The sequence below is a fragment of the Furipterus horrens genome, unplaced genomic scaffold (genome assembly GCF_987537825.1).
Source record: "Furipterus horrens unplaced genomic scaffold, mFurHor1.1.pri manual_scaffold_11, whole genome shotgun sequence".
NCBI lineage: Eukaryota > Metazoa > Chordata > Mammalia > Chiroptera > Furipteridae > Furipterus > Furipterus horrens.
Window position 1 is genome coordinate 78696540 of NW_028327181.1, and position 26287 is coordinate 78722826.

At 57.8% G+C, this 26287-nt stretch overlaps 2 protein-coding genes across 6 annotated transcripts in view; one reads left to right on the forward strand and one right to left on the reverse strand.

Moving 5' to 3' along the window:
- The window catches only part of RARA (retinoic acid receptor alpha), a 44566-nt gene extending 28503 nt beyond the window's left edge, over nt 1-16063 (forward strand). For 3 of the 5 annotated variants that reach the window (XM_090292731.1, XM_090292730.1, XM_090292734.1), the window contains 7 exons: nt 7177-7325; nt 8453-8594; nt 10579-10739; nt 11019-11195; nt 12500-12704; nt 13470-13628; nt 14507-16063. In XM_090292731.1, coding sequence (XP_090148857.1) covers nt 7177-7325; nt 8453-8594; nt 10579-10739; nt 11019-11195; nt 12500-12704; nt 13470-13628; nt 14507-14724 — 1211 coding nt within the window. In that variant the 3' untranslated portion in view covers nt 14725-16063. Of the gene's footprint in view, nt 1-1219; nt 1967-7176; nt 7326-8452; nt 8595-10578; nt 10740-11018; nt 11196-12499; nt 12705-13469; nt 13629-14506 lie in introns of those variants that run through there. The other 2 variants (XM_090292732.1, XM_090292733.1) reach the window with 2 other exon arrangements.
- Nucleotides 16064-21287: 5224 nt separating this feature from the next.
- Nucleotides 21288-22243, reverse strand: GJD3 (gap junction protein delta 3). Its single transcript, XM_090291430.1, has one exon. The coding sequence runs from the start codon at nt 22241-22243 to the stop codon at nt 21344-21346; it is 900 nt and encodes a 299-aa protein (XP_090147556.1). The 3' UTR covers nt 21288-21343.
- Nucleotides 22244-26287: the final 4044 nt, after the last annotated feature.

A 26287-nucleotide genomic window follows, 5' to 3' on the forward strand; every position in this document is an offset into this window, starting at 1 on the left:
TTTTCTCTTGGAGTTGATATTAGGATTAAATGACAATATACACATGTTAAGAATCTGGCTTCTAGAAGAATATCCTTGGAAAGCATGTAAATTCCTATCGACTATTTGGGATGAGGGAACTCTGCTGCTGGGTCAGAGGGAGTCATAGGATACACTCCTCTAGGAGCATCCCTTCCTTCAGGGTTCCACCCAACCTAGGCCTTTCTTCCAATGAACTGGCATCCCCAGGCTTCCAGGAGGAAGTGGTCAGTTGGAAGGCACCAGCCTGTCCTTTGATCTCTCCAGGGCTGGACTGTGCGGTGGGGGGCCGATCCTGGTTCCGCTGCTGGGAGACACCCTGGGCGGGGCTTTGCTCACCGGAAGAACGCAGAGCGTGGGGAGGGGAGCCCCGGCTGCGCGCGTCTTTGCCGAAGCACCCGCGCCGCTGCGTCGGGTTCCGGCGGGCTCGCGGCCAGTCACACATGATGTCACAGACAATGACACAAGCCGGGTGTCTCAATCCGATACAGCGCCGGAGCTGCACAATGTCAAACCTGGGACACCCGGGACACCCGGGACACCCGGCTCGCTGCGTCCGTGGCGCTAACACTTGGCCACACGCATCCTGGCCCTTCGCCTCTCACGGCGCCTCTCCGCTCCTCCAGGGAAGCTGGCCCATCGCGGCTGGGCAGGGGGCTGGCAGGCGAGACCCACGGGCCGGAGGGCGAGCGGGTGATGTCACGGGCAGCGGTGGGTGGGTCACCCGGAGGTGAGGCGCTGCCAGGCGAGTTCAGTGAGAGTTCAGCCGCATTGTATTAGGCAAATGAGGCCTGGGCTGGGTGGGTGTGCGTATTAGGGGAGGACACCGGGACCACCCGTCTCCTCCTCGCACCAACACTTCCCCTGCCTGGCATCACCGGTTTGGGGACTGACCAAGCCATGGGGGAGGCTGGGAGCCGGAACTGGGTTGGAGGAAACATCCGCCCCTCTTCCGTCCTGCACGCAGCCCTCTCCTCTCCATGCGCCGGGCCTCCGTCCGTATTCGGCTCACTCCTCCTTTAGAACCTTTTCCCTTTCGTCTCCTCTCCTCCGCCTTCCCAGGCTCCCCCTACTCGCCCATCCACGTCCGCCTCTCGGTCTCAGTCCCGGCATTTCTCCTGCTGTGGCCAGACCCGCCGGGAAAGGGTTAACGCTGGGGGCGGTGCCTGGCCGGGACGGGGCGGAGGAAAGGGGGTGGGACTGCAGGGGAGCGGGGCACCGGTTGGGGGTGGGGGGCAGCGGCGCTCACCACCGGAGCCCCAGCACCGGTCCTGGAGGAGGCGGGGCCGTGCGGGATCCCCACCCCCACCCGGTGTCCTCGCCGGCCTGGGAGAAGCCCGGTAGCCCCGGTGGGGAGGAGGAAGTGCTCGGTGAGCCCCCGCCTCCCGTGCTGATCCCGCCCCAGCCCAGCGCTCTTAGGGAGCCTCCGGACTCAGCCTCGGACACCATGAGACTCGAGACAGGAGACCCCTCGAGGTGAAGCCGCCGAGTTCCTGGGTTCGGCCAGGCGTTCCCGGGGGAAGTCGAGGGACCCCCGACCCCGCACCACACACAACTTCCCCGCTTTTCACCTGGGATTGGCGGAGCAGCGGGCCGGCTTAAAAGCAAACGCGGGACTTAGGGCAGAGGGCGGCCCCCTACCCGGGTCACCAGTCGGGGCGGGGGGTGGGGGGGCGTACCCCTCGCCCCCAGCTGCTCTCCTCGGATGGCGCCGCCGACTGAGTGAAGGAGACGACGCTCAGGACTTCCCCGCCTGGACGTCTGGTCTTTGCTGAGAAGATGTATGAGAGTGTGGAAGTGGGGGGACTCACCCCCACCCCCAACCCCTTCCTGGTTGTGGATTTTTATAACCAGAACCGGGCCTGTTTGCTCCCGGAGAAGGGGCTCCCCGCCCCCGGTCCCTACTCCACCCCGCTCCGGACTCCGCTTTGGAATGGCTCAAACCACTGTAGGTATCAGCCACTCCCCTATTGTAGAGGGGGTGGGTGGGCGGTGGGGCTTCTGAACCTGAACCTCCCCCGGGATGCGCGCCTAGGGCGTGGTGGGGTCTTGTCTCTATCCTTCACTTTCCTTTATCTCTTGCTGAAACCCTGGCCCACTTGCTGCACAATCGGACTCCTGGAGTAACCCTCGGTGCTATTTCTATTAGATTAGGGCTGAGAAACTTTGGGGGGTTCCTTCCTTCAGGAAACATTGGTTGATTTATCCTTACACTTCTTGGAGGGAAAATGAAGCCCCTTGCCCCACTTTACATCATCTTGCTTGGAGTCCAATAGCTTCACATCATAGTGGTCCTCTCTCCCATCCCAGGATAAAGGTCCCATTTGTGGGCTTGTCTGCCCTGAGAAAGAGGGGCCTCCTCCCCAGATCCCAGCCCTTGCCCTTGTATTCCTTGAGTGGGTGTCAGGGGAGCGCGGGATGTCTTTGGTGTTGGCAGTAGGGTGTGGCAGGAAGGGACAACTTCATCAAACACCCCTCTGCCATCCTAAGCGGCCCTTCCATCTTGGGGAGGGGCACCTGTCCATCTGGGTGTAGTCCTGGCCCTAGACACTTGGCTGTCATCTTTGAGGCTTCTGTCCAGGAATGGAGGGGAGAGCTGCTCTGGCGGGAAGAATCCTCCTCCCCCTTATCCTAACCTGGTTTGTTCTCTGGGGAATGAGTTTGTTTTTTTATGGGTCTAGGCCTACTCTGGAAATGAAGACATGCCCTCCCAACCCAGCTGTGTCCTTTTGTTACCCTGTGTTCACTTGGGGGTAGGGGCAGCTACTGGACTCTCCCTTCCTAAGAGGGGCACTGGTGAGAACCCTGGAGTCCTGGCAGCCTGCTCACCTTCTGTCCTCACTGTCCCGTTTGGGTTCAGGCTCCGCTGCTTAGGGAGGGGCTCTGCGCTGTGGGAGCTGTGGGTGCCTGGGGTGCACTTCTGGGCATGGAGTACCTGGGTGGGGGAGCTGGCACTCCGCTGTGGGGGTTATTGTTACAAGGCTCCGGTTTCTTCCCTACTCCCTCGGGGCGCAACTCTTCCCTGGAGCGTCTCCCAACCCTCCAGAACCTGCTGCCTCCCTCTTGCCTGCCAGGGAGGAGGGGTGGAAAGGGGTCTCTTGGGGCCTGATAGATTGGAGAGGGTTGAAGGGCATCCCTCAGTTCTAGGAGGAGAGACTGAGAGACACCCCACCACTGCCCCTCCCAGAGCCACTTTAACCCCAGTCTTTGCTTTTGTCCTGTCCCCTGACCTTTGTCTCCAGGGGCAGATAGGCTGGGAGGCTGCAGGCTGCAGATGGTGGGAGGGACAGAGGTGTGAGCTGGGGTTGACTTGGGCAAAACCTGAGAGGTGTGAGGTGTGACACCAGGACCCTGCCCACCCACCCAGAGGTGGAGGAAGATGCCACCCCACCCCCCACAGTGGATAATTGGGACAGGGCTTCCAGCATCACCCCCCCCCCACCTTGGCTGCCTTTTCCAGAGGACTGGGGGTGGAGCAGGGATGGGAGAAGCTTGAGCTCCAGCCCTGTCTCTTCCTTTGCCCATAGGGGCAGCTCAGCTCTTTCAGGCTGCAACTGAAGGGGGAGGAGGAGGAGGAGCAGCGTGGAGCCAGGAGTCCCAGGGGTCCCAGGGTTTGGTGGGGCAGGCAGTGGGGAGGTGGAAGTCAATCCCCCACTTCCTGTCTGGGGTGGGGTAGGCCTGGGCTTCTGGGCCCATCGTCTGTGTAGGTGTATGTATGTGGGTGGGGTGCCAGTGGGCTCAGGGCCCAAGGCTATAAGCTGGGGGAGGGGTGTTCTGAGGTACTGGCAGGACTTGGAGGCTGGTGGGGGCAACTAGACCTTGTTGAGAGTACACAGGGTCACTACTACTGCCTTGGTGTGTGTGCAGGTCCTCTGGTGACAGGAGCCCTCCAGCCCCTCACACGCAGTTCTCCACTCCTGCCTCCTCCACCAAAGGTGGGAAGAGACAGGCTGGCTGTGAGAGGAGACCTCCGTCCTACATGGCCCTGGGGACGTTGCCACCCTCCCCAGAGCTCCCATTTGGGGACACCGGAGGACAAGGGGTGCACAGGATGTGGTTCCCCATCTGTCCCCCACCAATCTCCGCTGCTCACGCCTCTGCCCCGCTCCCAGACGTCCAAGAATGTGAAGCACGTGGCCCCCCGTACTGGGGGGCGGAGGATAGATGCTTATCGGCAGCGGCTGGGCCAGGGGCCTTCTTCCGCCGCAGCCGAGCTGTACCCGAGCCACCCCCCACCCCACCCCCACTCCTACCCCTAGGAGGAAGAAGGGCCGTACCGAAGGCCCTGCGCCCCCATCCCACCCCTCCCCAGGGGCTGCAAGGGGAGCTGCAGAGGAGCGGGCGCCAGCTGGATTGGGAAGGGAGCCGCTGGCCAGGGGCCCGGCTGATTTCCTGCTGATCTCCTCCAGGAAACTGGCCCCTTGTGGAGCCTGCGAACGGCTCTGGGGCGTGGGGAATCCAGAGCGCTCTGCGCCTCCGGCCCGCCAGGAGGGGAGCGGGGGAGGGGCACCCTGGCAGCGCGGGCGGAGGGGACCCAGGCTTCCTGGGCTGGTGCCAGCCCTGCGCCGGGCGCTGGAACTTTGAGCTGAGGTGTGGTGCTTCTCCAGCCTAGGTCCTTCTGCAGGAAGAGGCGAGATTTGTGGGCTGGGGCCGCTGGGGAGCGAGGCGAGCAGGGAGGGGCCAGACCGTGACAGTCCTTCCCCCGCGGACCGAGTTAAAGCTGTGTCCTTAACTCTTGCAGAGGCTGTGAAGGTCCCAGAGTCCCTCATGCCTTCCCAAGCTGCTGGCTGGAGGCCTGAGGAGATAAGGACTGGGCCCGGACTCCGGGATCAGAGGGCACACTGGGAAACCTCGGCTGTTACCTGGGTTGGGCAGGTGGGATGTGCTGGCGGTAGGGGCACAGACCATGTTATAGTCTCAAAGAAAGCCAGCGCTGCTGAGTGGGTGGAAAGAAGGCCTCAGCCCAAACTGTAGCCCCCACATCAGGTCATCTCCTCTATCTTACTAAAAAATTTTAAAAAGCACATTCTTTCAGTTCCATAAACACTCTCTGGACTTTGCCTGAACTCCAAATTTCTATAGGCGTTTGCCCCACTAGTTTGACCTTAGAGCTGTCTGCTCCTCATCCTGGTGTCCGGTGTGTCTCCCTATCCCTCCCTCCCCTCTCTCCACCCACTCTGTACACCAAAGCTCCCCTCTCCTTTCTCCCCTTCCAGTCTGGTCCACGTTAGAGGTGGGGCCTTGGGAGGCCAACCCAGGGCAAAGGGCTGATGGGGAGGGGAGACTGATCAGCGCCTTCATCCTCTGGTTGTTGGAACACTGACTGGGATTCTAGGCCACAGCCCCCACACACACCCGTGTCCTTGACACCCCCCTCCCACTAGTCTGGATTGTCTATTGTTACTCCTTTTACGTCTTGGAAAAAGTTAGCACAACAAAGGGCTCCTTTGTCGCTCACCCTTCTGCCTCCTGGCCTCACCCAGGCCCCCCAACCCTGCCACCCCCACCCCCACCCCCAGCAGCTGTTCTCAGGCCTCTTGCCTGTCTGATTTGCTTGTCTGGCCTCTGGGAGAGTGAGGTCGGAGGAGGGGTGGGGGTGGGGGACCAGGTCAGCATTTTGGTGTTGGAGTGAGGAGCACAGCGCTGGGAGGTGGGGTCAGTGGAGTCTGTGGACTTGTGCGGGTATGGGCATCTACTCTTCCTTTGGTGGGACTGGTCTCTGGGCAGGCATGGGGGTGTGGGGGTCACAGCAGTGCTGATCAGTCAGGTGACCAGAGTTGTTGGCCTGGTTCCCTGTCACCAACTGCCTGGCAGTCTGTGGTGTGTTTGCAGGTAAGGGGAGGTGGTGGTAGTGTGCTGCCCGCCCGCAGTGCCCAGGTGCTGCTTTTTTCTGTGCCTGGACTTTGGGGTCATGTGACCCATGGCTATAAGGTGCTTAGGCCAGGAGCTTTGGGCCCCTTTGAATGCCGGAACCCTGTGTACAGTACTGAGGTTTGGGGTGAGACTAGGCAGGATTCTGGGGTGTGGGAGGAAGTAGGGATCTACCTACTGGGGAAGCATCCTTGGCGCTCCTTGTCTTTGGACAGGCAGACTTGGCAAGGAAGGGCTTTCAGGAGGATGCTGGGTGGCCCTTTGGGAATCCGGGATTGCCTTGATCACAGTTCTCCATCCAGCACAGTCTACCCCCAGCTGCCTGGGCTTAAGGCGCAGACAGCCCCCGCCCAGCCCAGCCCTGTTCTGCCTGGGGTGATGGGCATGGGGCCAGGCACTGGGGAGGGTTTGGCTAGTGAGGGCTGCCCTGCTGGCTGGGTCAGCCTTCCTGGTTGCCCTCTTGGAGCTGAATAACAGGAGGAGAGGGGGGTAGTAACCCAGACATAGTATTGAGGCCAGACAGACAGAGCATTGATGGGAACAGACCCCCATTGTCATGCTACTGCCCCCAAACTGGGCACCCAGAGGAAGGGGCTTCCGGGGCCCATAGGGGCTCCTTTCCCTGTCTCACGGCGGGGGTCTCCTTGTTTATCAGGGAGTCCCCGCCTGCTTTGCCCCAACATTTGCAACTTTTCTTTGCGCACCCTGCCTTGGGTCCCTGGCCAGGGGATTGTTTGGGTGGAGGAGGGGCTGTGGCTGCCATCAGAGAGAGGAGGGGGGAGCGGAAGCGGAGGGGGTGGGGGAGTGGCCGGCTTTGAATATCCTGTTGACCCCAGTTTCCTCTGCCCCCAGCTTGTGTCCTCTTCCCTCCCTCCTCATGGGCCTTAACTCCTTCCTAACTGGGGGAGATGAGTCCAGGCTGCCCAGGGGCCAGGGCTTTAGAACCAGGCTGACTCCCACCCCCACTGCCCAGGTATAGCCGTGTCTACATACAAATCCATACAAATCTGATGGTTTATCATCTGATCTTTCTGGGTTTGAAGGCGGGGTTTTGGGGAAGTAGATAGGAGCGATGGAGTGCTGATGGTTCCATTGGCAACCTCATTCTTCAAGTTCTGGCTGGGGAATCCCAGCTTTCCTGAGACTGTGTTCCCGCGCCCAGGTGTGAATCCCGGCAGTGGTGGTGATGCTGGGAGGGGCTCCTGGGAGAGATCAGGAGGCGGGATGAGCAGGTATTAAGGAGAGCAACCAGGGTCTCTAACTGCCCCCTCCTTCTTCTCTCTCTAGCCATTGAGACCCAGAGCAGCAGTTCCGAAGAGATAGTGCCCAGCCCCCCCTCGCCGCCCCCTCTCCCCCGCATCTACAAGCCTTGCTTTGTCTGCCAAGACAAATCCTCAGGCTACCACTATGGGGTCAGCGCCTGTGAGGGCTGCAAGGTGAGTTGAGTCATTGGGAAAGACAGTCCTGATTAGATTAATGGAATGTCCCCACTGCCATGTCCCAGGAGTATGCTGTTGGGGGTGCGGGGTATCCCTGAAGCTGTTGCACTTGTTCCTCTATGGAAGGTGGCAGCAGCCTTGGAGGAGAGGAAGCCTACAGTAGAATCTCCCATCGATGAGCAGGGGTCCCTCCAACCAGAGAGGTCCCCTCCTGCTTGAGCTCCTTTCCCTTTCTCCATCCTCCAGCTGGCAGGGCTTTAAGCCTGCTCTGCCACCGCTGCCCAGGTTGCCATGGTGAGCTGGCTGCCGACAGGCTCTTGGCTGGGGACCCAGGAGGCCTGCCCCCAATGGCCCTGCCTGAACCTCCCCATGGCAGCCTGGCAGGAGGCAGTTAGGAGCAGGCGCCTTGCCTTGGCCTCTCCTTCAGATGCTCAGGCTGTGGGCTCCCCAGTGTTTGACTGGGTCTCCCTGTGCCCATGTGAGGCTCCAGGGCACAGTTCCGGCTGCTGCCTTCCCAGCGGTTGTGAACGTGGCCTCTCCTTATCTCCCAGGTCCTGGGTCTCTGTACCTGTTTCTCCCCCAGGGGTTGTGGAGCCTCTAACCACCCGGGGTCCACCTGTGATCAGTCTGTGCACACCTCCCTGGTGGGCGAGCATGTGTCTTGCTGCTTGTTCCTGAGAGTGTGTGTGTCCTCATCCCTCTGGCCAGCCTGTGCATGTCCCTGTATGGCCGCTTCCTGCTTGCCTTCCCTTCTTGTGCTCGGAGCCCAGGCTGTGGGTTCCAGAGTCCTGTGTCTCTTATTTAGTCCCATCTCCCCCTTTTCCTGATTCACTGGCAGCCCTGCCATCCTTTTTCAAGGAAGGAAGGAGTAGTAGGCTCTGTGGGCGTGGGTTGGGGAAAGACCTCTGCCCACCCACTGTGTAGCAGCAGGTACTGGGGTTCCTTTGGGAGTACCCATGGAGGTGGGCCATTCTCCCCCCCTCATCTGGCCTGCTCAGGTAGGTGGTGGCCAATGGCTTGACGAGGGGAGCAGCGGCCTGGCCTGCACCCCTGGCTGAGGCCACAGGCTGGTATGGCTTCCACTGTGGGTGTGGCTGACCTGTCTCCTTCCCCTCCACACTCAGGGCTTCTTCCGCCGTAGCATCCAGAAGAACATGGTGTACACGTGTCACAGGGACAAGAACTGCATCATCAACAAGGTGACCCGCAACCGCTGCCAGTACTGCCGGCTGCAGAAGTGCTTCGAAGTGGGCATGTCCAAAGAGTGTGAGTGCCAGGGGCCAGGGACCGGGCCATATGCTAAGCAGGGCCTGTGATGCTCCTAAAGGCCAGGGGATTGGGGTGGATGTCTGTATAGGGATGTGAACTTGAACACCTGTGGTATGGTGTGTGGGCTCATGGGTAACGATGGTTTAGCTGCAGGGACCTGTCTGTCTGCATCTAGCTGGCTGGTGTCCATATGCAGACAGCCATTCCTGTTTGCATGAGGCTGGCTCTATGTGCTTGTGTGTCTCCCCAAGGCCAGCTGGATTCCAGGCCCTGGTTGGCTTTGGGGCAGGCCTCAGAGGCATCCCCAAGTCCCTTTGGATTGTGCATCTTAGGGAAGTTCTGTACTGAGGGGTGCCCGTTGGTGTGTGTGTGTGTGTGTGTGTGCGCGTGCGCGCGCGTTGGGGGAGGGAGAGGCTGGCACAGGAGTCTAAAAGCCCTTGTCAGTGGTGTAGCCTGTGCCCTAGAGTTGGAAGAGAGAATTGGGACTTCTCAGATCCCAGAGGGGCGGGGGTTTCCAGTTTGGGCTCAGCTGAGGCTGGATGGAGGTTGGAAGGAGGGCTGGACAGGGAGAACCTCTTGTGTTGAATCATGGGTGTTGCCGTGGTGACCGGTGATTGATGATGTCAGAGATAAATGACGCTGACAGACGCCTCCTTGTCTGCGTGGCCGTTGCCATGGAGCCTGAGCCTTGGGGGATAGGGTGGGGGAGGGGTCTGCAGGACCCCCTAGCCCTTTGTGGGTTTGGACAGTGAAAGAAGAAAGTGGGAAAGGACTGTGGGGTACCAAGGAGCCACAGATAGGAGAGGAGGGGTCCTGCGTCACCCTGCCACCTCGTGCCACAGGAGGCAGGGGCTGCCTTGTTAGGAACCCAGGAAGTGGTGGCTCCATGCTGCAGAGTGGATGGCAACTTGGGACCTTTAGGGCACAGCACTTCCTCCTTCCTTTGCTTCTGTCACCTTCCATGCCCAGAAGGACCAGGGTGGGGGACCCCTTCTCCCTCCCACCTCCATCTCCCACTTTCCCTCCCTCCTCCTCTTTGGTTGCTCTGTGCCCCGGAGCTGAGCAGCTGCCATTTCAATAGAATTAAAGCTTCCGAATGATAAACGTCTTGTCACAGCTGCAATTTTCTCTTCCCAAATTATCCCCCCACTCTCCCTCTCCCTCTCCCTTGCACTTTATTGAATTTGCAGAATCGACATGAGTGATTTCCAAATTATGCCAGTGCCCCCCCCCGCTGCCCCCTCCTGGGCCCCCCACCCCCACCCTTTCTTCCTCCAGCGTCAGCAGCCACTTCCCCTGGCCCTGTGAGTGATTGTGTGTCTGGGATAATCGGCTAGTAACGACCCCATCGCTTCTTTAAAGCCGAGTGGTGTGTGCGGCTCAGCGCCTCTGGTGATTTGTCAGCTCCCCAAGCTAATGGGCCGAGAGATTCTCCCGTCAGGCCCCCCATTCTCAGGATGGGGAACCCTGTACCTCGCCTGCTCCAGTGGAGGAGCTGCTTCCTCTTCCCCTAGGGAGACTTCTGCCAAGAGGGCTGAAGGCCAGTGGCGACTGCTTGTTCTTCCTGGAAGCAGGGAGAGTAGGGGGCAGGGAGGCAGAGCACGGAGGTGGGACCCCTGCACACTCGCTTTTGGACTGGGACCCCACGTACTTGGAGTGTGCGCTGGAGTAGGTGTGTGGGAGCACAGGCCCTGTGGGCCGGGGCTGTGGTCCTGGGGCCCTAGGGCAGGACTTGGTGTGTGGGTCAGGGGGGCATGGAGGGGCAGGCTGGGAGTTGGCGCCTTTTCTGCCTGTGTACAGTATGTGTGTGCATTTTGTGAGTGTGCATTGTTGTTTGCACTCCTGTGTGCGCGCCCACGAGGAGGTGGCTTCTGCAGCCAGCAGCTCTGATGGTGGGAGCTTGGGCTGGGGGTGGGCTGGGACCTATGGATGGACTGCTGCCTGCACCTGCCCTCTAACCGATGGCCTCTGCCCTCCGCAGCTGTGAGGAACGACCGGAACAAGAAGAAGAAGGAGGCGCCCAAGCCCGAGTGCTCCGAGAGCCACACGCTGACGCCGGAGGTGGGGGAGCTCATTGAGAAGGTGCGCAAAGCGCACCAGGAGACCTTCCCCGCCCTCTGCCAGCTGGGCAAATACACTACGGTATGGCTTCCCCCAGCCAGGCAGGGCGGGGGGCACCCAGTGCCGCAGGCCCAGGACGGACCCTCATGGGGGACCCCTCCTCCTGTCAGGCTGGCACCTCCTCACCCCTGCTCTGGCCTCCACATCCTCCTTTTTCCCTCTTCTCCCTCCTGCTTCCTCCTCTCAAGGAGCTCTCAGGAAAGGAAAGGCCGGGTTCAGGGCAGGCTGTGGGGGCTGGTAGAGCCAGGCCAAGAAGGGGTGCCATGAGGAGAAGGCCCTCACTTTCCCCTGTCCTCTCAGAACAACAGCTCAGAACAACGTGTCTCTCTGGACATTGACCTCTGGGACAAGTTCAGTGAACTCTCCACCAAGTGCATCATTAAGACTGTGGAGTTCGCCAAGCAGCTGCCCGGCTTCACCACTCTCACCATTGCTGACCAGATTACCCTTCTCAAGGCTGCCTGCCTGGACATCCTGGTGAGGGTCTGCACCCTGCCCACCTGGGCCCTGCCCTGTGTCCTTGGAGGATGTCCTGCCACTCAAATAACCATCTTCCTAAACATCCGCCTGGAATGGACCTGCCCAAATGCCCCACCCACCCAAATATCCACCCTTCCTCTCCCCCATGTGTCATTTGTCCGCTTGTCTACCTGGCCATTGGGCCACTCAGCACTGGATGTACACTAGTTCCCCACTTACCTGCACACACATCCATCCACCCTCACCCCATCTTTCTGTTAAGCCTTCCATCCAACCATGCATCTTCCCATATGTTCAGCTGTAATAAAGATTCACTTGGGACCCTGTGTGGCTAGGCCTTGAGCAGGGTGTCAGAAACAGAGGTGAACACAACACTATTCCTTCTTAAAAACCTTCTGTTTTTGGAAGCGACACATGTAAACAGAGGTTCCAAACTGTGATAAGTGCTGGCTGGAGATGGGGAATGAATGGCTGTCCTCCCTCCATGCAGACAAGAGAGCCCCAACTCTTGGGCTTCAGGGAAAGTGTCCAGAGGAGGTGGCATCTCAGGGTGTAAAAGGGGCACGGGAGAGGGTGTCACTAAGTTAGGACAGGATGTGAAAGGCTGGCTGCTGAGAGTCCACCTGGAGTCAGGGGACTGGTGGGGCCAGACGGTAGGCTAGACTGGAGGCAGGATTGGGGACGGTGGGGACTGCCAAAGCCTCCATTAACAAGGACTCTCCTCCCTGTCTTCCTGACTGGCTCAGTCCTCTCGGCCACCTCCAGGGTGGGGAACATGGGGTGTGACTTCCGGATAGGATGGGCAGGTGCAGGGTGCTGTCTCCAGGCAACCTCCCATCCCCATGCACTGCGTGCAAGAGCCAGGGTCAGCATTTGGCACAGTTGAAGCTGATGCGCATTTATTGAGCTCCTGTTATGTACCCTGTCCTGTAGACATAAATTCGCTATGAAATCCTAGTTTTTAGAGAATTCCAAATTCTATGTGTGGAGACCAGAGGCTCACCCTGAACCAGACCAATACAGAAGCTGCTTGCCTTGTGTGGCTATTTAACCTAATTAACATTAAACTCAGTTCAACTCCTCAGTTGCAGTAGCGTGGTTTCACTGTCCGGTGGCCACACTATGGCTGGTGGCTGCTACATTGGGTGATGCAGACGTAGAACATTTTCATTATTGAAGAAGAGGCTGTCAGGCTACACTGGTCTGGCTGGCTGCCAGGTGGTCCTGTGGGAATAGATGCTGGGGCTGAAGTGCCGGGGGGACAGGCTGAGTCCCTAAACTCGTGCCTCCTCTGCACCCAGATCCTGCGGATCTGCACGAGGTACACGCCCGAGCAGGACACAATGACCTTCTCGGATGGGCTGACCCTGAACCGGACCCAGATGCACAATGCCGGCTTTGGCCCCCTCACAGACCTGGTGTTCGCCTTCGCCAACCAGCTGCTGCCCCTGGAGATGGATGATGCTGAGACTGGGCTGCTCAGTGCCATCTGCCTCATCTGTGGAGGTGGGCAGGGGGCCTGGGGCCAGACCCAGGGTGGTGGTGAAGCCCCTTGCTAAGATATCCAGGGATCATCAGATCAGAGAAGGACCTTGGCCCATGTCAGGTCCTGCTTCGAGGGGCCAACTGAGTCCCAGAGGGGCAGGGTCTGGTCTGTGGCCACACAGTAAGCGTGTGGCAGTGGAGACCTGAACTCTTGTCCCCCACCTGGTCAGACCACCCAGGTTCAAATCCTGGCCAGCTTTGACCTTGAGCAGGGTGTCAAACTTCTCTGAGCTCCTTCTGTAAAATGAGACCGTAATGGTCACCACCTCATCAAGTTGCTGGGCCGATGAAGGTGGTCATTAAGCAGGGAGCAGTGTGCCCAGAGTAAGACAGTAAATGTTGGCTGCTGTTACTATTTTCATGTTGTGAGGTCTGCAATATCGTGCTGGTGTCCGTAACGGGTGGGAGTGGGAGTGGCAGACCTGCCTGGGTATCTTCCCTCTGCTTGAGGTTGGCGCTGCTTCCGTTCAGGGGTCCCATCCCCGTGAACTGGGCTGTCAGGCCTGGCTTTGGGCAACCTGCATCCTCAGCTACTCTGCTTACACTTAAGGGCCTTTATGAAAACACACAGACCCCCTCCACTGCCCTGTGTGGGGAGGCCCCAGGAACAGAGATGCCCAGCTTGTGGTCTGGGCAGGCGCGCCCCCCGGTGGCCAGGGCTGGGAGCGCAGTGGTGTTCCTAGCTTAACCGGGGCACCTGCTCAGGGGGCACCTCTGCTTCCCCAGACCGGCAGGACCTGGAACAACCAGACAGGGTGGACATGCTGCAGGAGCCGCTGCTTGAGGCGCTGAAGGTCTATGTACGGAAACGGAGACCCAGCCGCCCCCATATGTTCCCCAAGATGCTGATGAAGATCACGGACCTGCGAAGCATCAGTGCTAAGGGTGAGGCGCTCACACCTGGAGGGAGGCCCCAAGTGTCTGCTGGGGCTGGGTCCCATCTGCTGACCCAGGACCTAGGGCCAGGACCCCCGCATCTGAGCTAACACCCATGCCTTTGTGCCCAGGATGATGCCCCACTCATCAGGACCCAAGCTGTCCCTATCTGTATCTAGGCCAAGGTCCCCCAGAGACCCCACCATGCCCAGGTGACCTGTGAGTTCTTATATACACCCTTTGCATGGTGGTTAAGGGCCATGCATGATGGTTAAGGGCATAGCTCTGGAACCAGATGGTATATGAGTGTGTGTCCTTGAGCAGGTCACTTAACAGCTCTGAACCCATCTGAGGGTGAGGATAATGATGGTGTTTACAGAGTTGCTTTGTGGTGTCAGCAGGAGAAGCCATAACACATAGCACATAGGAAGGACCCAGTGTCAAACGAGGTGGTGTGACCCCAGAGCCCCAGTTAATAACCACTTTTCCCCACTGCCCCTTGGACCTAGGGGATTAAGAGAGCTGCTCACAGCCTTGGCTGTGCTCAGTTGTTTAGAGATCATTCTGATATGCCAAGGTTGTGGGTTCGAGCCCTGGTCAGGGCACATAGAAGAGTCAACCAATGAATGCATAAATAAGCGGAACAACAAATCCATGTTCCCCTCTCGCGCGCTCTTGTTCTCGCACTCTTTTAAATTGATTTTGGGGTGGGGGGGAGCGCAGCTACGTCAAAAAGCCAAACCCTAGTTCAGTGTGTGGCGGCCGCTGATGCTGGCAGTGTCAGTCGTCCCACCCACTGCACCTGCCCTCCTGGCCATGCTTGCTTGCAGGGCTGGCACGGCTGGGGAGTGGGGATGTGTGCTGACCTCTGCCCTCCTCTCCTGCAGGGGCTGAGCGGGTGATCACTCTGAAGATGGAGATCCCAGGCTCCATGCCACCTCTCATCCAGGAAATGCTGGAGAACTCAGAGGGCCTGGACACTCTGAGCGGACAACCTGGGGGCGGGGGGCGGGATGGGAGTGGCCTGGCTCCCCCGCCCCGCAGCTGTAGCCCCAGCCTCAGCCCCAGCTCAAACAGAAGCAGCCCGGCCACCCACTCCCCGTGACCGCCTGCACCCCGTGGACATAGCCCTTGCCCCTGACCCGGCTTTTCTTTGCCTTTCTACCAACCATGCAACCCCAGCCAGCCATGTTCCCTACCTGTCCTCGGGACAGGAGGGAGGAGGTGGCAACTTTGGACAAAGGCCCGGGTGCTATGGACTGTTACTCTGTGGCCTGGGTTGACGTCAGGGGCAAGGTCATAAACTGAGTGAGGACCCCTGGTCTTGGGTCTCGGGATGGGGCCTGAGGGCCTCGTGTTCATCAAGACACCTCTCTGCCCACCTCGCCACATCTTCATCACCAGCAAATGCCAGGACCTGGTTCCCCCATCCTCAGAACTTGCAAGCCATTGCCCCCTGGTTGGGGAGCCCCACTTGCCTCAGTTGGTGACAGAGGGGGTGGGCCAGGGGTGGGGGGTTTCCCCTGTACATACCTGCCATACCAACCCCCAGGTATTCTCGCTGGTTTTGTTTTTATTTTAATTTTTTTGGTTTTAATTTTTTAAATAAGAATTTTCATTTTAAGCACATTTATACTGAAGGAATCTGTGCTGTGTATTGGGGGGAGCTGGATCCAGAGCTGGAGGGGGGTGGGTTCTTGGGGAGGGCAGTGGCTCAAAGGGGCTCCCACTCTCTCCATGTCCCTATGCCCCCTGGCCCTCCTCCCTAGCCGTTTTCTCCTCAGTTTTCTCTTTAAAACTGTGAAGTACTAACTTTCCAAGGCCTGCCCTCCCCTCCTTTGTGCTGGGGAAGCAGCCAGCCCCCTTCTCCCTCTGCCTAACCACTGGTTGTGGACAATTTGCAAGAGTCCCTAGAAGGAGGGTGCGCACCACCAGAGATGGGTTGGGGCCAAGCAACGGGGGGCCCTCATAACATACACTTGTGTGTTTCTCAGCCCTTTGTGCTTGGCTGAGCTGCCCCCTCCCCATCAGAGCCCATCTGGTCTAAGCCCTCCAGCCCTCACCCAGTTTGAAGGGGCTGACCAAGGGCTCCGAGCTGTTCCTGCCCCCAGCCTCACAGCCACCAGCACCACCCACAGGGCCCCCAGACACACACACACACACACACACACGCCAACAGACAAACTTGGCCTGAGTTCCTCCATTTCCCAGGCCTGCCCTTCAACCCCCACCCTACACCTGTGCTCCTTCCTTGCCCCGCAGGACGGGCCTAAGGGGGTCCCTTCCCCTCCTCCCCTGCATCCCTGGGCTGGGGGAGCTGGCTCTGCCCTGCCCCCCTTGCCCCAGGGTTGGGGTCTCATCCCCCAGAGCCCGCTGGTGCACCTGTTACTGTTGGACTTTCCACTGAGATCTACTGGATAAAGAATAAAGTTATATTTATTCTACACATGCTTCAGCCTTGCTGCCTCACCACCTTCTCTTAGTGTCTGGGCAAAGGGCTGGGGCTGAGGGGTCAGGTATGCACCCTGGGGGCCTGCTTTGTGCTGCGGTATTTGGAGACCCTGTGGCAGGAGATGCCTACTTTTGGGAAGCCCTTGGTTTGTGTTGGGGAGCCCCAGTCTGGAGGTGTGAAAGGGAGAGGGGGAGAAACTACCCCTGCCTTCAGGGAATCCCCAGTCTGAGGAAAGGTAGGAGCCCCAGCTCTCCAGGACTCCCAGCCTGAGAGAGGAAGCTGCCCCGCCCTCAGAAGGTTCCTAGCCCTTGGGAAGCCAGAGGTTGGGTCTGGGGGTCATTTAATAGCAGAGGAGTTCTATTTTTGGAATGAGCAGACTTGACTTTCATGGCAGAGTGGTAGTTGGCATGGGGACCTGGATCCTGGGCTAATGAAAGCCTTTCAAGAACATGGGATTGGGATAGAAGCTTAGGAGGCCAGACTCTGCTTCCGAGAGAACTGTCCTGCCCTCCTCTTCCCACCCCTAAGGTCTGTGACCAGGAAGCTCAGGGGACAGGTTGCAGAAGAACCTGGTTGCTCCTGGTTGAGAGGATCGAGTGTGGCAGCCTTTCAGGTCCCCAGAGACCAAATTTGCCCACCCCTCACGCTACACCTCAAGGCTCAGAGAGGTCCAGGGGTCACAGAGCAAGTTAGTGGCAGATGGAAACCCAGTACTCAGGGTTCCCACATCTCAGCCAGGGTTCTTTCCTGGATCTCTGAAGCCCTTGAAGAAGCATCAAATACCGAAGGCGGCGGGGTGGGGCGGGGTGGTATGTGGAGGTGCTAGTGGAGGCTGCGTTTGGGCAGAGTTAGCACCGGCTCTGGGCAGGAAAGGGTTTCTTCCCCTGGGGCCCGCCTGCCATTTCTATAACAGCCACAAGGTGGCGTCAACCCCTCGCTTATCTCACCATCTGGTCCCGGCTGGAGCGAGCTTGTGGATCGAGGCTCTCTCTCCCTAATAAATATTTTCTCACACTTTCTCTGTGAATCTGAAATGAAATTTAACACAGCATGTATATACAATATGTTATCACACTGTGTTGTAGAGGAGAAATGAATTTCGACATGTAAGTGCTTGGGCACAACCACATGGCAGATATGACATAGTCCCATGTTTGCTTCTGCTTTTAATGAACATATTTGGATTTAAAAGAAGGTCAGAAGCCATTGTACACATGAAGCGCAGGAAAGTTAAAGAGTATGGTTGGATGTTGAAATAAAAACTAACAGTGTATAACAAAACCACACAAAAAAATCCTGAAATGAAACCCATAATGGTTCAGGTGTAAAACAGTGGGGTTTTCACTGTGTAAGTGTCCCGTGAGACCTTCTAAAGTCGTGTATGACAATTCTTTAGTGTGGGAGAACTCGTGGCATTCTTAGTCCATGCTCACTAAATGCCAGCAGGGCCCCCTCATATGACAACTAGAACAGTTGTCCCTACACTTACAAAGTGCCCCCCTTGGGCACTTTGGGTACTAATCTTTGCTCTTGGAACCCCCCAGAGCTTGAGGATGCCCACCATGGTTCACAGTTCATCGCTGTGGAGCAGTTCCCGAGCCACGGTACAAGTGATGTTCTGTGCCCAGGAATTCTTCCTGTGCACTGTGGATGTTTAGCAGCATCCCTGGCCTTTGCCTACCAGAAGCTAGCTGCACCTTCTGCTCAGCTGTGACTACCAAATATGCCTGCAGACATTGTCAAATGACCTCCAGTTGAGAAGCACTAGTGTGCAGTCTGGTCATCCAGGGCTGATGTATGCTTTGCATGAAGCCAGGCCCTGTCCTCCATGGGGAGACTGACCCAAGGATGGTGACTGAGATACAACTTGGGGAGGACAGTGACGGGGTCTTACTTGGGCATCCAGGAGCTCAGGGAAGAGGGATTTAGCCAGGCCTGGGACAGGGCTAGGAAGGCTTCCTGGAAGAGAAACCCCCTCTCAGCTAAAGCTCTAAGGGGAAGTGTTAGCCAGGTGAGATCCAGGAGTGAGAAATAGCTTCACATGATCAAAAATTGTCTCCAGCTCTATATTCTAACCATTTTCAGTTTTTGGTTGGAATGGTGGAAGAGGTGAGGCTGAAGAGGCTGGGACAGTTCAGGTCAAGGCCAGCTGAGGAGCTGGGCTTAATCCCGAGGCAATGGGAATGAAGGACCTTAAGCCAGCAAGGGAGGTGTTCAGATTGGAATTGCAGGGGGCAGGCACAGAGGCTGTGGGAGGACTCTGCCCGGGGTCAGCCTCTGAAGGGGTGGAGAAGAGTGGTCAAGGGGAGGAAATGCTTAGACGGTAAAACGGTAAAATGGGTGGACCAGGTGATTGATGGGGTGGGGAAGGTGGGCGGAGGAAGGGCTGCAGCAACAGTGGGCACAGGTGGCATGGGTGGGTGAAGACACTAGCAATTGAGAGGAGAACTAAGAAAGTTGAGGTTGCATTTGGGGTGCTAGTTACCCCCACCTTCCCTGTCCCTCACTCCACTCTAATCACACTGGTTTCCTTGCTGGCCTCAAACACCCCCAGCATATTCCTGAGCATTAGGGCCTTTGCACTCACCACTCCCTCCAACTGAAATGCTCTTCCTGGAGACAGCTTCATGGCTAGCCCCTGCTACATTCTGTGACATGTCACCACTGCTCAAGGATGTCACTCTCTCTCCCCTTGCTCTGACCTTGACCTGGTAGTATATTCTATATGTATTATCTGCCTTCCCCACCAGAATGTAAGCTCCATGAGGGTGGGGAAGACCAGAATCTGGATCTGCTCTGTTCAATACAGCAACCACTAGCCACATGTGGCACCTGAGCCTTGACATGTGGCTGGTCCAAACTGAGATGTACTCTAAGTGAAATATACACAGGAGATCTCAAAGACAGTACAAAGAATACACACTATCTCAATACTTTTTTATATTGATGATGTGCTGAAGTTTTTGGCTGTATGGGCTTAAAGAAAATATATTGCTAAATTAATTTCACCTGTTTTCTTTTACTTTATAAAAAAGAGATTATTTATTTATTTATTTTTAGAGTGAGGGGAAGAGAGGGAGAGAGACATCAATGTGTGGTTGCCTCTTGCGTGCCCCCAACTGGGAATCTGGCCCATAACCCAGGCCTGTGCCCTGACTGGGAATGGAACCAGTGACCCTTTGATTCACAGGCCAGTGTTCAATCCACTGAGCCACACCAGCCAGGGCTCCTTTTACTTTTTAATGTGGCTAATGGGAAACTTGAAATTACACATGTGACTCATATCCTATTTTTATGAAGCAGAGCTGATCTTGAACATTGTCTGGCATATAGTAAGTGCTCATCAAGTATTTGTTGAATGGGTACATCTGGAAAACAGCTGGGCCTGAGTTTGGGTGGAGGGGATCCAGGCTGCAGACACAGAACTGTTATCAGAGAGATGGTGCCATATGCCGTGAGTGTGGATAAACACTCGGGCCTCAGGGACACTTTTGGTTCCTCATCTAATACAAACTTCCTAAGCACCTCCTATGGGCCAGCAGGAGGACAGCACGATGCCACCCAGCAGAAGGGCTCTGCCTGGGGAAGCACAGGTGCCCCAGAGGAGCTAGCTCTGACTGCCCAACCCTATTCTACCTCTGTGGGGAAGCTCTCAGGGAAGGCATCTGTTTTCTTCTCAAGTGAGACCAAAAGGCAGGTAGGCAGGAGCTAGGGTTGGGGGAGGGAGGCTGCTTCAGGCAGAGGTACAGCATGTTTAAGCACTGGAAGCAATATTGGTCACTGTGCTTGGTAGGAAAAGAAACCTCAGTATGGATTGGAGTGTGGAAACCATGAGGAGCTGGACAAATGGGACTGGAAGCCTGAGAAGCAGGGCCTGTGTGTGCGTGTGTGCGTGTGTGCGTGTGTGCATGGTGTGGGGAGAGGCAGGAGGGCAGGGCTTCAGAAGCTTTGTTCAGGTGCTGGACTGACTCTAACAGGGGAGCCCGCAGGGCAGAAGAAGGGGGCTATTTAAAATACTTTATTTTTATAGAGAGGGGAAGGGAGGGAGAAAGAGGGTGAGAAACATCAATGTGCGGTTGCCTCTCTCCTGCCCCCCAACTGGGGACCTGGCCCACAACCCAGGCATGTGCCCTGACTGGGAATCCAATTGGTGACCTTTCCGTCTTCAGGCCGGTGCTCAATCCACTGAGCCACAGCAGCCAGGGCAGTAGGGGGCTATTTAGAAAGCTCCCTCTGGCTGCTGTGCAAGGAGGAGCCCAGGCAAGAGAGAGGAGGAAGAGGGGGCATGAAGGAAGACGGAGAGGGGAGGGCGAAGGATGTAGGAGAAAATCGGGGAGAGTGCTCAGTAGGGTCTGAGGAAGCCCGGAGGTCAGATGGTGGTCCCTGGATGTCATGTAGGTCCTGGCTGATCCTATGGAGAGCGGCTCCCCTGGGACTGTAAGGGAGAAAGACAGATGGAGGCAGAGGAGGGACTGAAGAGGGAAGGAGGCTGACAGCGTTTTGTATTCCCTGAGGAGGGGAGAGGATGGTGCCTATAGGAAAAACAGGGCCAGGAGCTTGTTTTGGGGGAGGTTTCTTCTGCGTCTGGAAGGAACTTAGCCATGCTTGTGAACTGGGGAAAACAGCAGCAGGGCGAGGAGGCTGGAGCCAGAATGGAAAAGTCTTGCCCTCTGGCCCACCATCCAACGCCTTTCTGCCCTGAGCCATCAGACTGTGGACGGCTCTCACAAGCCCTACAGACCCTCGGAGAGCTACACAGGGTGAAGGGCACCCGCCCTCCTGTGTGGGCTCCGAGGGGAGGGGAAACCTTCCTGTGAGGCACTTGCAGGGAGGGAGGGAGCCACCGTGGCTACTGCTGGCACTGCTCCTGGCCACCACAGTGCATGTGTGTCGGGATGCTGGTGTCACAGCTGTTTTCGTCCTCAGTAAAACAACCAGGTCACCACCTGAACCTGCACTTTCCACTCTGCTCTGCGTTCGCTTGTCCAGTTTCTCTCAGTCTCCACCCGCCCCCCACTCCCAGCCTCCTTCCTTCCCTCCTGGATCAGGGCACCCGGACCCGCCTTGGTTCGTTCTGTGGGCATCGCTGGGGGCACTAGGGAAGTGCGAGCGAAGGCTGCCCTGCGGACCTCCCCCCTGCGCGCCTGCTGCTCAGGCAGGGTCCTGGGAACAAATCCAGCAGAAGCCACTTCTCGATTCTGCGGTGAGCGCTGCGGTGAGCGCTGCGGCGGTGGGGCTGGGCCTCTGACCTCCCCCTCCGCCTGAGGCAGCTCTAGATGGCCAGGTCCTGGCGGACCGTGGCCAGTGACACCTTGCTGCGGCCGCTGCCACCCTCGCTGTCGCCGGCCGGTGCCCGGTGCGCATAGGCGGGCGGGGCGTAGGGGTCGGGCCCGGTCCGCCTGGAGGGCAGGGCAGGTGGCGGTGGCGGTGGCGGCGGCGGCGGCGGCGGCAGGGGGAGCAGCTTCTGGGCCTCCTCGTGCGCTCTGTTGCAGCGGTTGTCGCGCTCGGCCGATTGGCGAGGGCGGCCCTTCCAGAGCAGGTGGCTCAGCTCGGCCACGCTGAGCAGCGCCGAGAGCAGCCCCACGGCGAAGTAGAAGACCACGAAGACAGTCTTCTCGGTGGGCCGGCTCACGAAGCAGTCCACGGTGTGCGGGCACGGCGGGCCGGTGCACGCGAAGTGCGGGGCCACGCGGAAGCCGTAGAGCAGCGTCTGGCCGGCCAGGAAGGCCAGCTCGGCCAGCAAGCGCAGCGCCACGCTGAGCAGGTAGCAGCGGCGCGCGCGGCGGGCGCGCAGGGCGCACGGCGGGCACGGGCCCTCCGGGAGCCCCCGGGCGCACGGCGTCTCCGCCGCCGCGCCTCCCGGCTCCTTGCTGGCCTGGTGCATAGAGTAGATGACGAACAGCACCGGCGGCGCCGACAGTAGCAGGATATGGAAGAGCCAGAAGCGGTAGTGGGAGACAGGGAAGGCGCGGTCGTAGCAGGTCTGGCGACAGCCCGGCTGCAGAGTGTTGCACACGAACTCCTCCTGCTCGTCCTCGAACACCGCGCCGCCCACGGTGGCCAGGACCAGGATGCGGAAGATCAGCATGACCACCAGCCACAGGCGGCCCACCAGCGGCGACTGCAGCTGCACCGCGTCGAGGAGCGAGCCGAGGAACGCCCACTCCCCCATGGCGCTGGGGACGGAGGGTGTGGGTCAGTGGCCGGCAGTCAGGGCCCCCCACCCATCCACGCCCACCGGGGTGGGGTCAGTTAGACCGCCTCTAACTTCAGGGTGAGTCGGGGGTCAGCTAGGTCTGGCAGGTATTTTGTGGGAACAAAGGAGTTAGCAAGGGGGGCAGGGGCAGAGGAAGGAGGGGTTAGGTGTTTCTCAACTACGGGTGTCCGTCTCCCCGGAGCCACACCCTGGTGCTTTAGCCTGACGCCCACGGGCCTGCTTGATTGAACCCTACACTCCCCCGGAGCCTAGATTCTTAAGAGGGGAACTTGGAGGTCAGCCTGGCCGCCCCTGACTGCATTTGTAGAAGCAGAAACCAGCTGCGCCCTATGTGCTGTTTTCCATGGGCAAGAATGGTGCTTCCAACCTAGGACTCCAGACCCAGTTTGGTATCCCTGGGAGAGGCGGGAGCAAGCAGGCCCAGGGGGACGACACCTCTTCCTTTCTCTGCCTGTTTTACTGCAGTGAATTTCTCTCTGAATTGTGGGGTGACACAAAAGTAGCCCCACTTCTGTAACTCTATCAGGACCCTTTGTCCAGGGTGTCCCCTGCCATCCGATCGCAACAAGGCAGTAATGCGGCCCAGTCCTCTCCCATCTCCTCCCTGGCGCCCCACGGCTTCCAGTCTCCCACATTTCCTGGGAGCCTCCCCAATGCACTCACACAGGCCCCACAGGCTGCTGGTGCCCCCAGGCCCTGGGTTGACCCCACTCACCCTGTGGCTGGAGCTGAGGTGTTAGAGTTGAGCGAGGAACCTTGGGAGATGGCTGGGACCTGTTCCTCCTGGTCCCTCTTTCATTTTCCCTTTCAGATTTGGCCAGGATGGATGACAGGACAGGATGGCCGAGAGGGGCTAGCTCTCCCCCCTCTCTTAAAGGCACAGGGCGACCCTGTTGTCTGGGTCTGCCCTTGGGAACAGACACAGACCACACCCCTTACTGGGCTCTGCCAGCCCTCCCTTTTCCTCCCTCACCCACCCCACCCCATCCCAATCCCACAGCTGTGTCTCCATCTGGAAATGGGTGAGGGGGTTAACCAGAGCTGCACCCCTTATTGAGGGAACCGCATGCAAGCCAGTCCCCTGACAGACTCCCCCAAACTGGAAGACCTAGATCCACTATCAACTGACTATCACCTTTGAAGTCAGTCTTCAGGGCTGGAGGGAATTTGGTGCTGGTGTTGGGGGCACTGGTATTTTAAGAGGCAGCAAACACCTAGTAGCTCTGGTTCCAACTCTGCTACTGGCTTTGGACAAGTCACTGAGCTCTTCTGGGCCAGAATCTCCTGGCTTGTCAACTGAGGTGGCTGGGCCAGCTGACCCCCCTAGTTTCCTTTCAGTTCTACATCTTAATGGGGAGGACCCAACCATGTCACAGAGAACAGAAACACACATGCCCAGAGAACTCCACATGGAAAAACATTTGGGTATCGAGAGTGGCTGGCTTTGGTAGTTAAAGAAAAGCTTTTACTTCCTGCTTTCTGTAATCTCCAGACTTACTATAATAAGCGTGTTATTTTATAGTGTGGAAAACAGAGAGAAAGGTTTATTTCTCCCATAAGGCTCTGAATTGAATCACCTTCTATGGTTCTAGGTGGCAGAGAAGCCGTCCCATAGAATGAGTCATGGTGACCTGAGCAGGCAGGGAGGGGACACTCTGCCTTTCTCGGAGTTTGCTCAGCCTGCACACCATTCCCCTCCATCACGGATGCACCTGCTCCAGGCCAGGCCCTGTGCAGAGCTCGTCACACGAGTTAGAGGACTTGACAGCCTTGGTAGGAGGGAAGCGGAGACTCAGAGGGTCTAAGCCATTTGCCCACAGCCATACAGCAAGTAAATAGCAGGTCCCAGCTTCATACCTGACCCTACTGGTTCTCGGTTCACACTCTTGAGCCCATCATGGAACTGTCTTTCATCCAGCCTGGCTGGCCTTCCCAGGTGGTGTCCCAGGGCTCCACAGTCCCCAGGATGTTGGCTGGGCTGATGGGCACAGACACTGGAGGTGGACCATGCCTACCCCTTCCTGAGCAGGAAGGGTGCCAGGACTCACCTGCACAGTGACATTTCCTCTCTGCTTAAGCCATGGGGGCCTGTGTAGTTTTCCATGTTGACGGGGACCCCTTGGCCTGATTGCAGGAAGGGGCGGGGGATGTGCCCTCCATCCACACTGGCTTGGGCCCAGCCCAGCCTGGAAAAACCCCTGGTCAACTCCCTTCTCCCTCATGCAGGACTCCCTTGGGAGTGGGCCTGATGAGGAGACACTGCCCTGGATGGAGTCCAATGGAAACCCATGCTGGGGCCCCACACCCCCAAAACAGGAAGAGGTGGGGGCACTGCAGACCTCCCCCTGCTTCTGGAAAAGCTGCTTTCCAACCCTTGACCTCCATCCACAACCATGGAGGCTCAGGGACACACCTCATCTTCCATGACTGCCTAGGAATGGTCCCTGCCCTGTCCCCATGTTCCCTGCTGGGTCATGGCCACTGGCTCAGCCTGGAAAAACCCCATCAGACCTGTGTGCCTGTGTGGAGTGGAAAGTGGCAGAGGTGGTGGGCTAGGGTGGTAGGAGGTGGAGAGCCCATGGTTACCCTGCAATGTCCCCAGCCCCTGATGCCACAGGGCCAGGGCCAGACACAGGAGACTCTACAATCTCGGGGGCCCATCCTCCTTCCCAGATAGCGCTGTCCAGTCTGGGAGGAGGTGTCGCTGACGATAACCAGGGCTGGTGGTAGGTACGTGGCTCCATTCTTGGCCATACTTGAGGCCTGGGGCTGGGCTGAGAGGCCCGTTGTGCCCTGGTGCACATTCAGGCTCTGCCCTAGACACTTCGCCCTACCCTGTCTTGCTGGCTGTGGAGCCACTTCCCATGTCTGTCACACTCAGATGGATGTCCATGCAGGCACATAATTGTTTGCACCGAGTAAGTGACATCATCAGGACACGACTATGTTTCCTCTTTCCTGTGTCCCTCTAACATTTTTAGGTCTTTATAAAAATGTTGCCTTTTAGCGAGGCCTTCACTAGCCACACTAACTGGAATTTAACCCCCTACTTCCTATCCCTTTCCTTAGCTTTATTTTCTTTCCACTGATCACCACGTAACATACTTTTTTCTTATTTATCCTGTGTAGCATTCATCTCTCCTATTAGCATGTAAGCTGCTAGATGGCAGGGATTTTTGGTATGTTATTCACTGGCTTGTCTCCAGCACCTAGAACAGCTCCTGGCATGTAGTAGATGCTCAGTAAATATTTGTCAGGTGAATGAATGAATGAAGTTGGGTTGGTACAGATCTTCTTTGCCTCAATATGATGAGAACCCCAGTGGGTCCCTTGCCCCAGTTGCTTACTCTGGTGTCCTCCAGAGCTTGTGATCCCTGAAGTGATTCTTCTGTCCCCAGCTCAGCCTGCATGTGAAAGGTGAGGGAGAGTGGCTGTGGGCATGGTTGCTGCTTCTTGGTGACTTCTCCTAGTCCTCTGCAGCCCCTCCCCCACCTGGCTACACAGTTTCTGACCCTTCAAATGCTTCCCCAGGCCTGCAAACCCATCAGACTCTGCCCTTGCTCCTCTCCCTTCTCCCCTGGCCCTCAGTCTTAACTGGGACCAGCTTGGCAGTCAGGCCTTCCTTTCTTCCTTGGCTCTATTTAAGACTAGGTTCAGCTGTAACAGCAAAAATACTAAACAAAGGAGAAAGGACATGTCTCATTTGTGAAGTCCCAGGAAGCTACTACATGACCGACCTTCTTACATACCATTGGCCAGGATGACCTTGCACAAGGAAGGCTGGGAAATGTAGTCTTTATTCTAGGTGGCCTTGCGCCCAAGGAGGTAGAATTTTTTTAGCTTTTGTCGTCACAAATCTGTTTCTGGTATTGGCCCTCCACGCTGACTTGGAGAGTCAGAGAAACCCAGTTCCCCCCCAAGTCTGCCCCACCAGCTCCTCCTGTGCAGTTTCTCCCCTGGGAAGAAGGAAGCCTTCACAGTCTTGCTTGTCATCTTGTC

What these genes read in the sequence shown, in the direction of transcription:
- GJD3 (XM_090291430.1), bottom strand. Translation starts at nt 22,243, where the DNA reads ATGGGGGAGTGGGCGTTCCTCGGCTCGCTCCTCGACGCGGTGCAGCTG.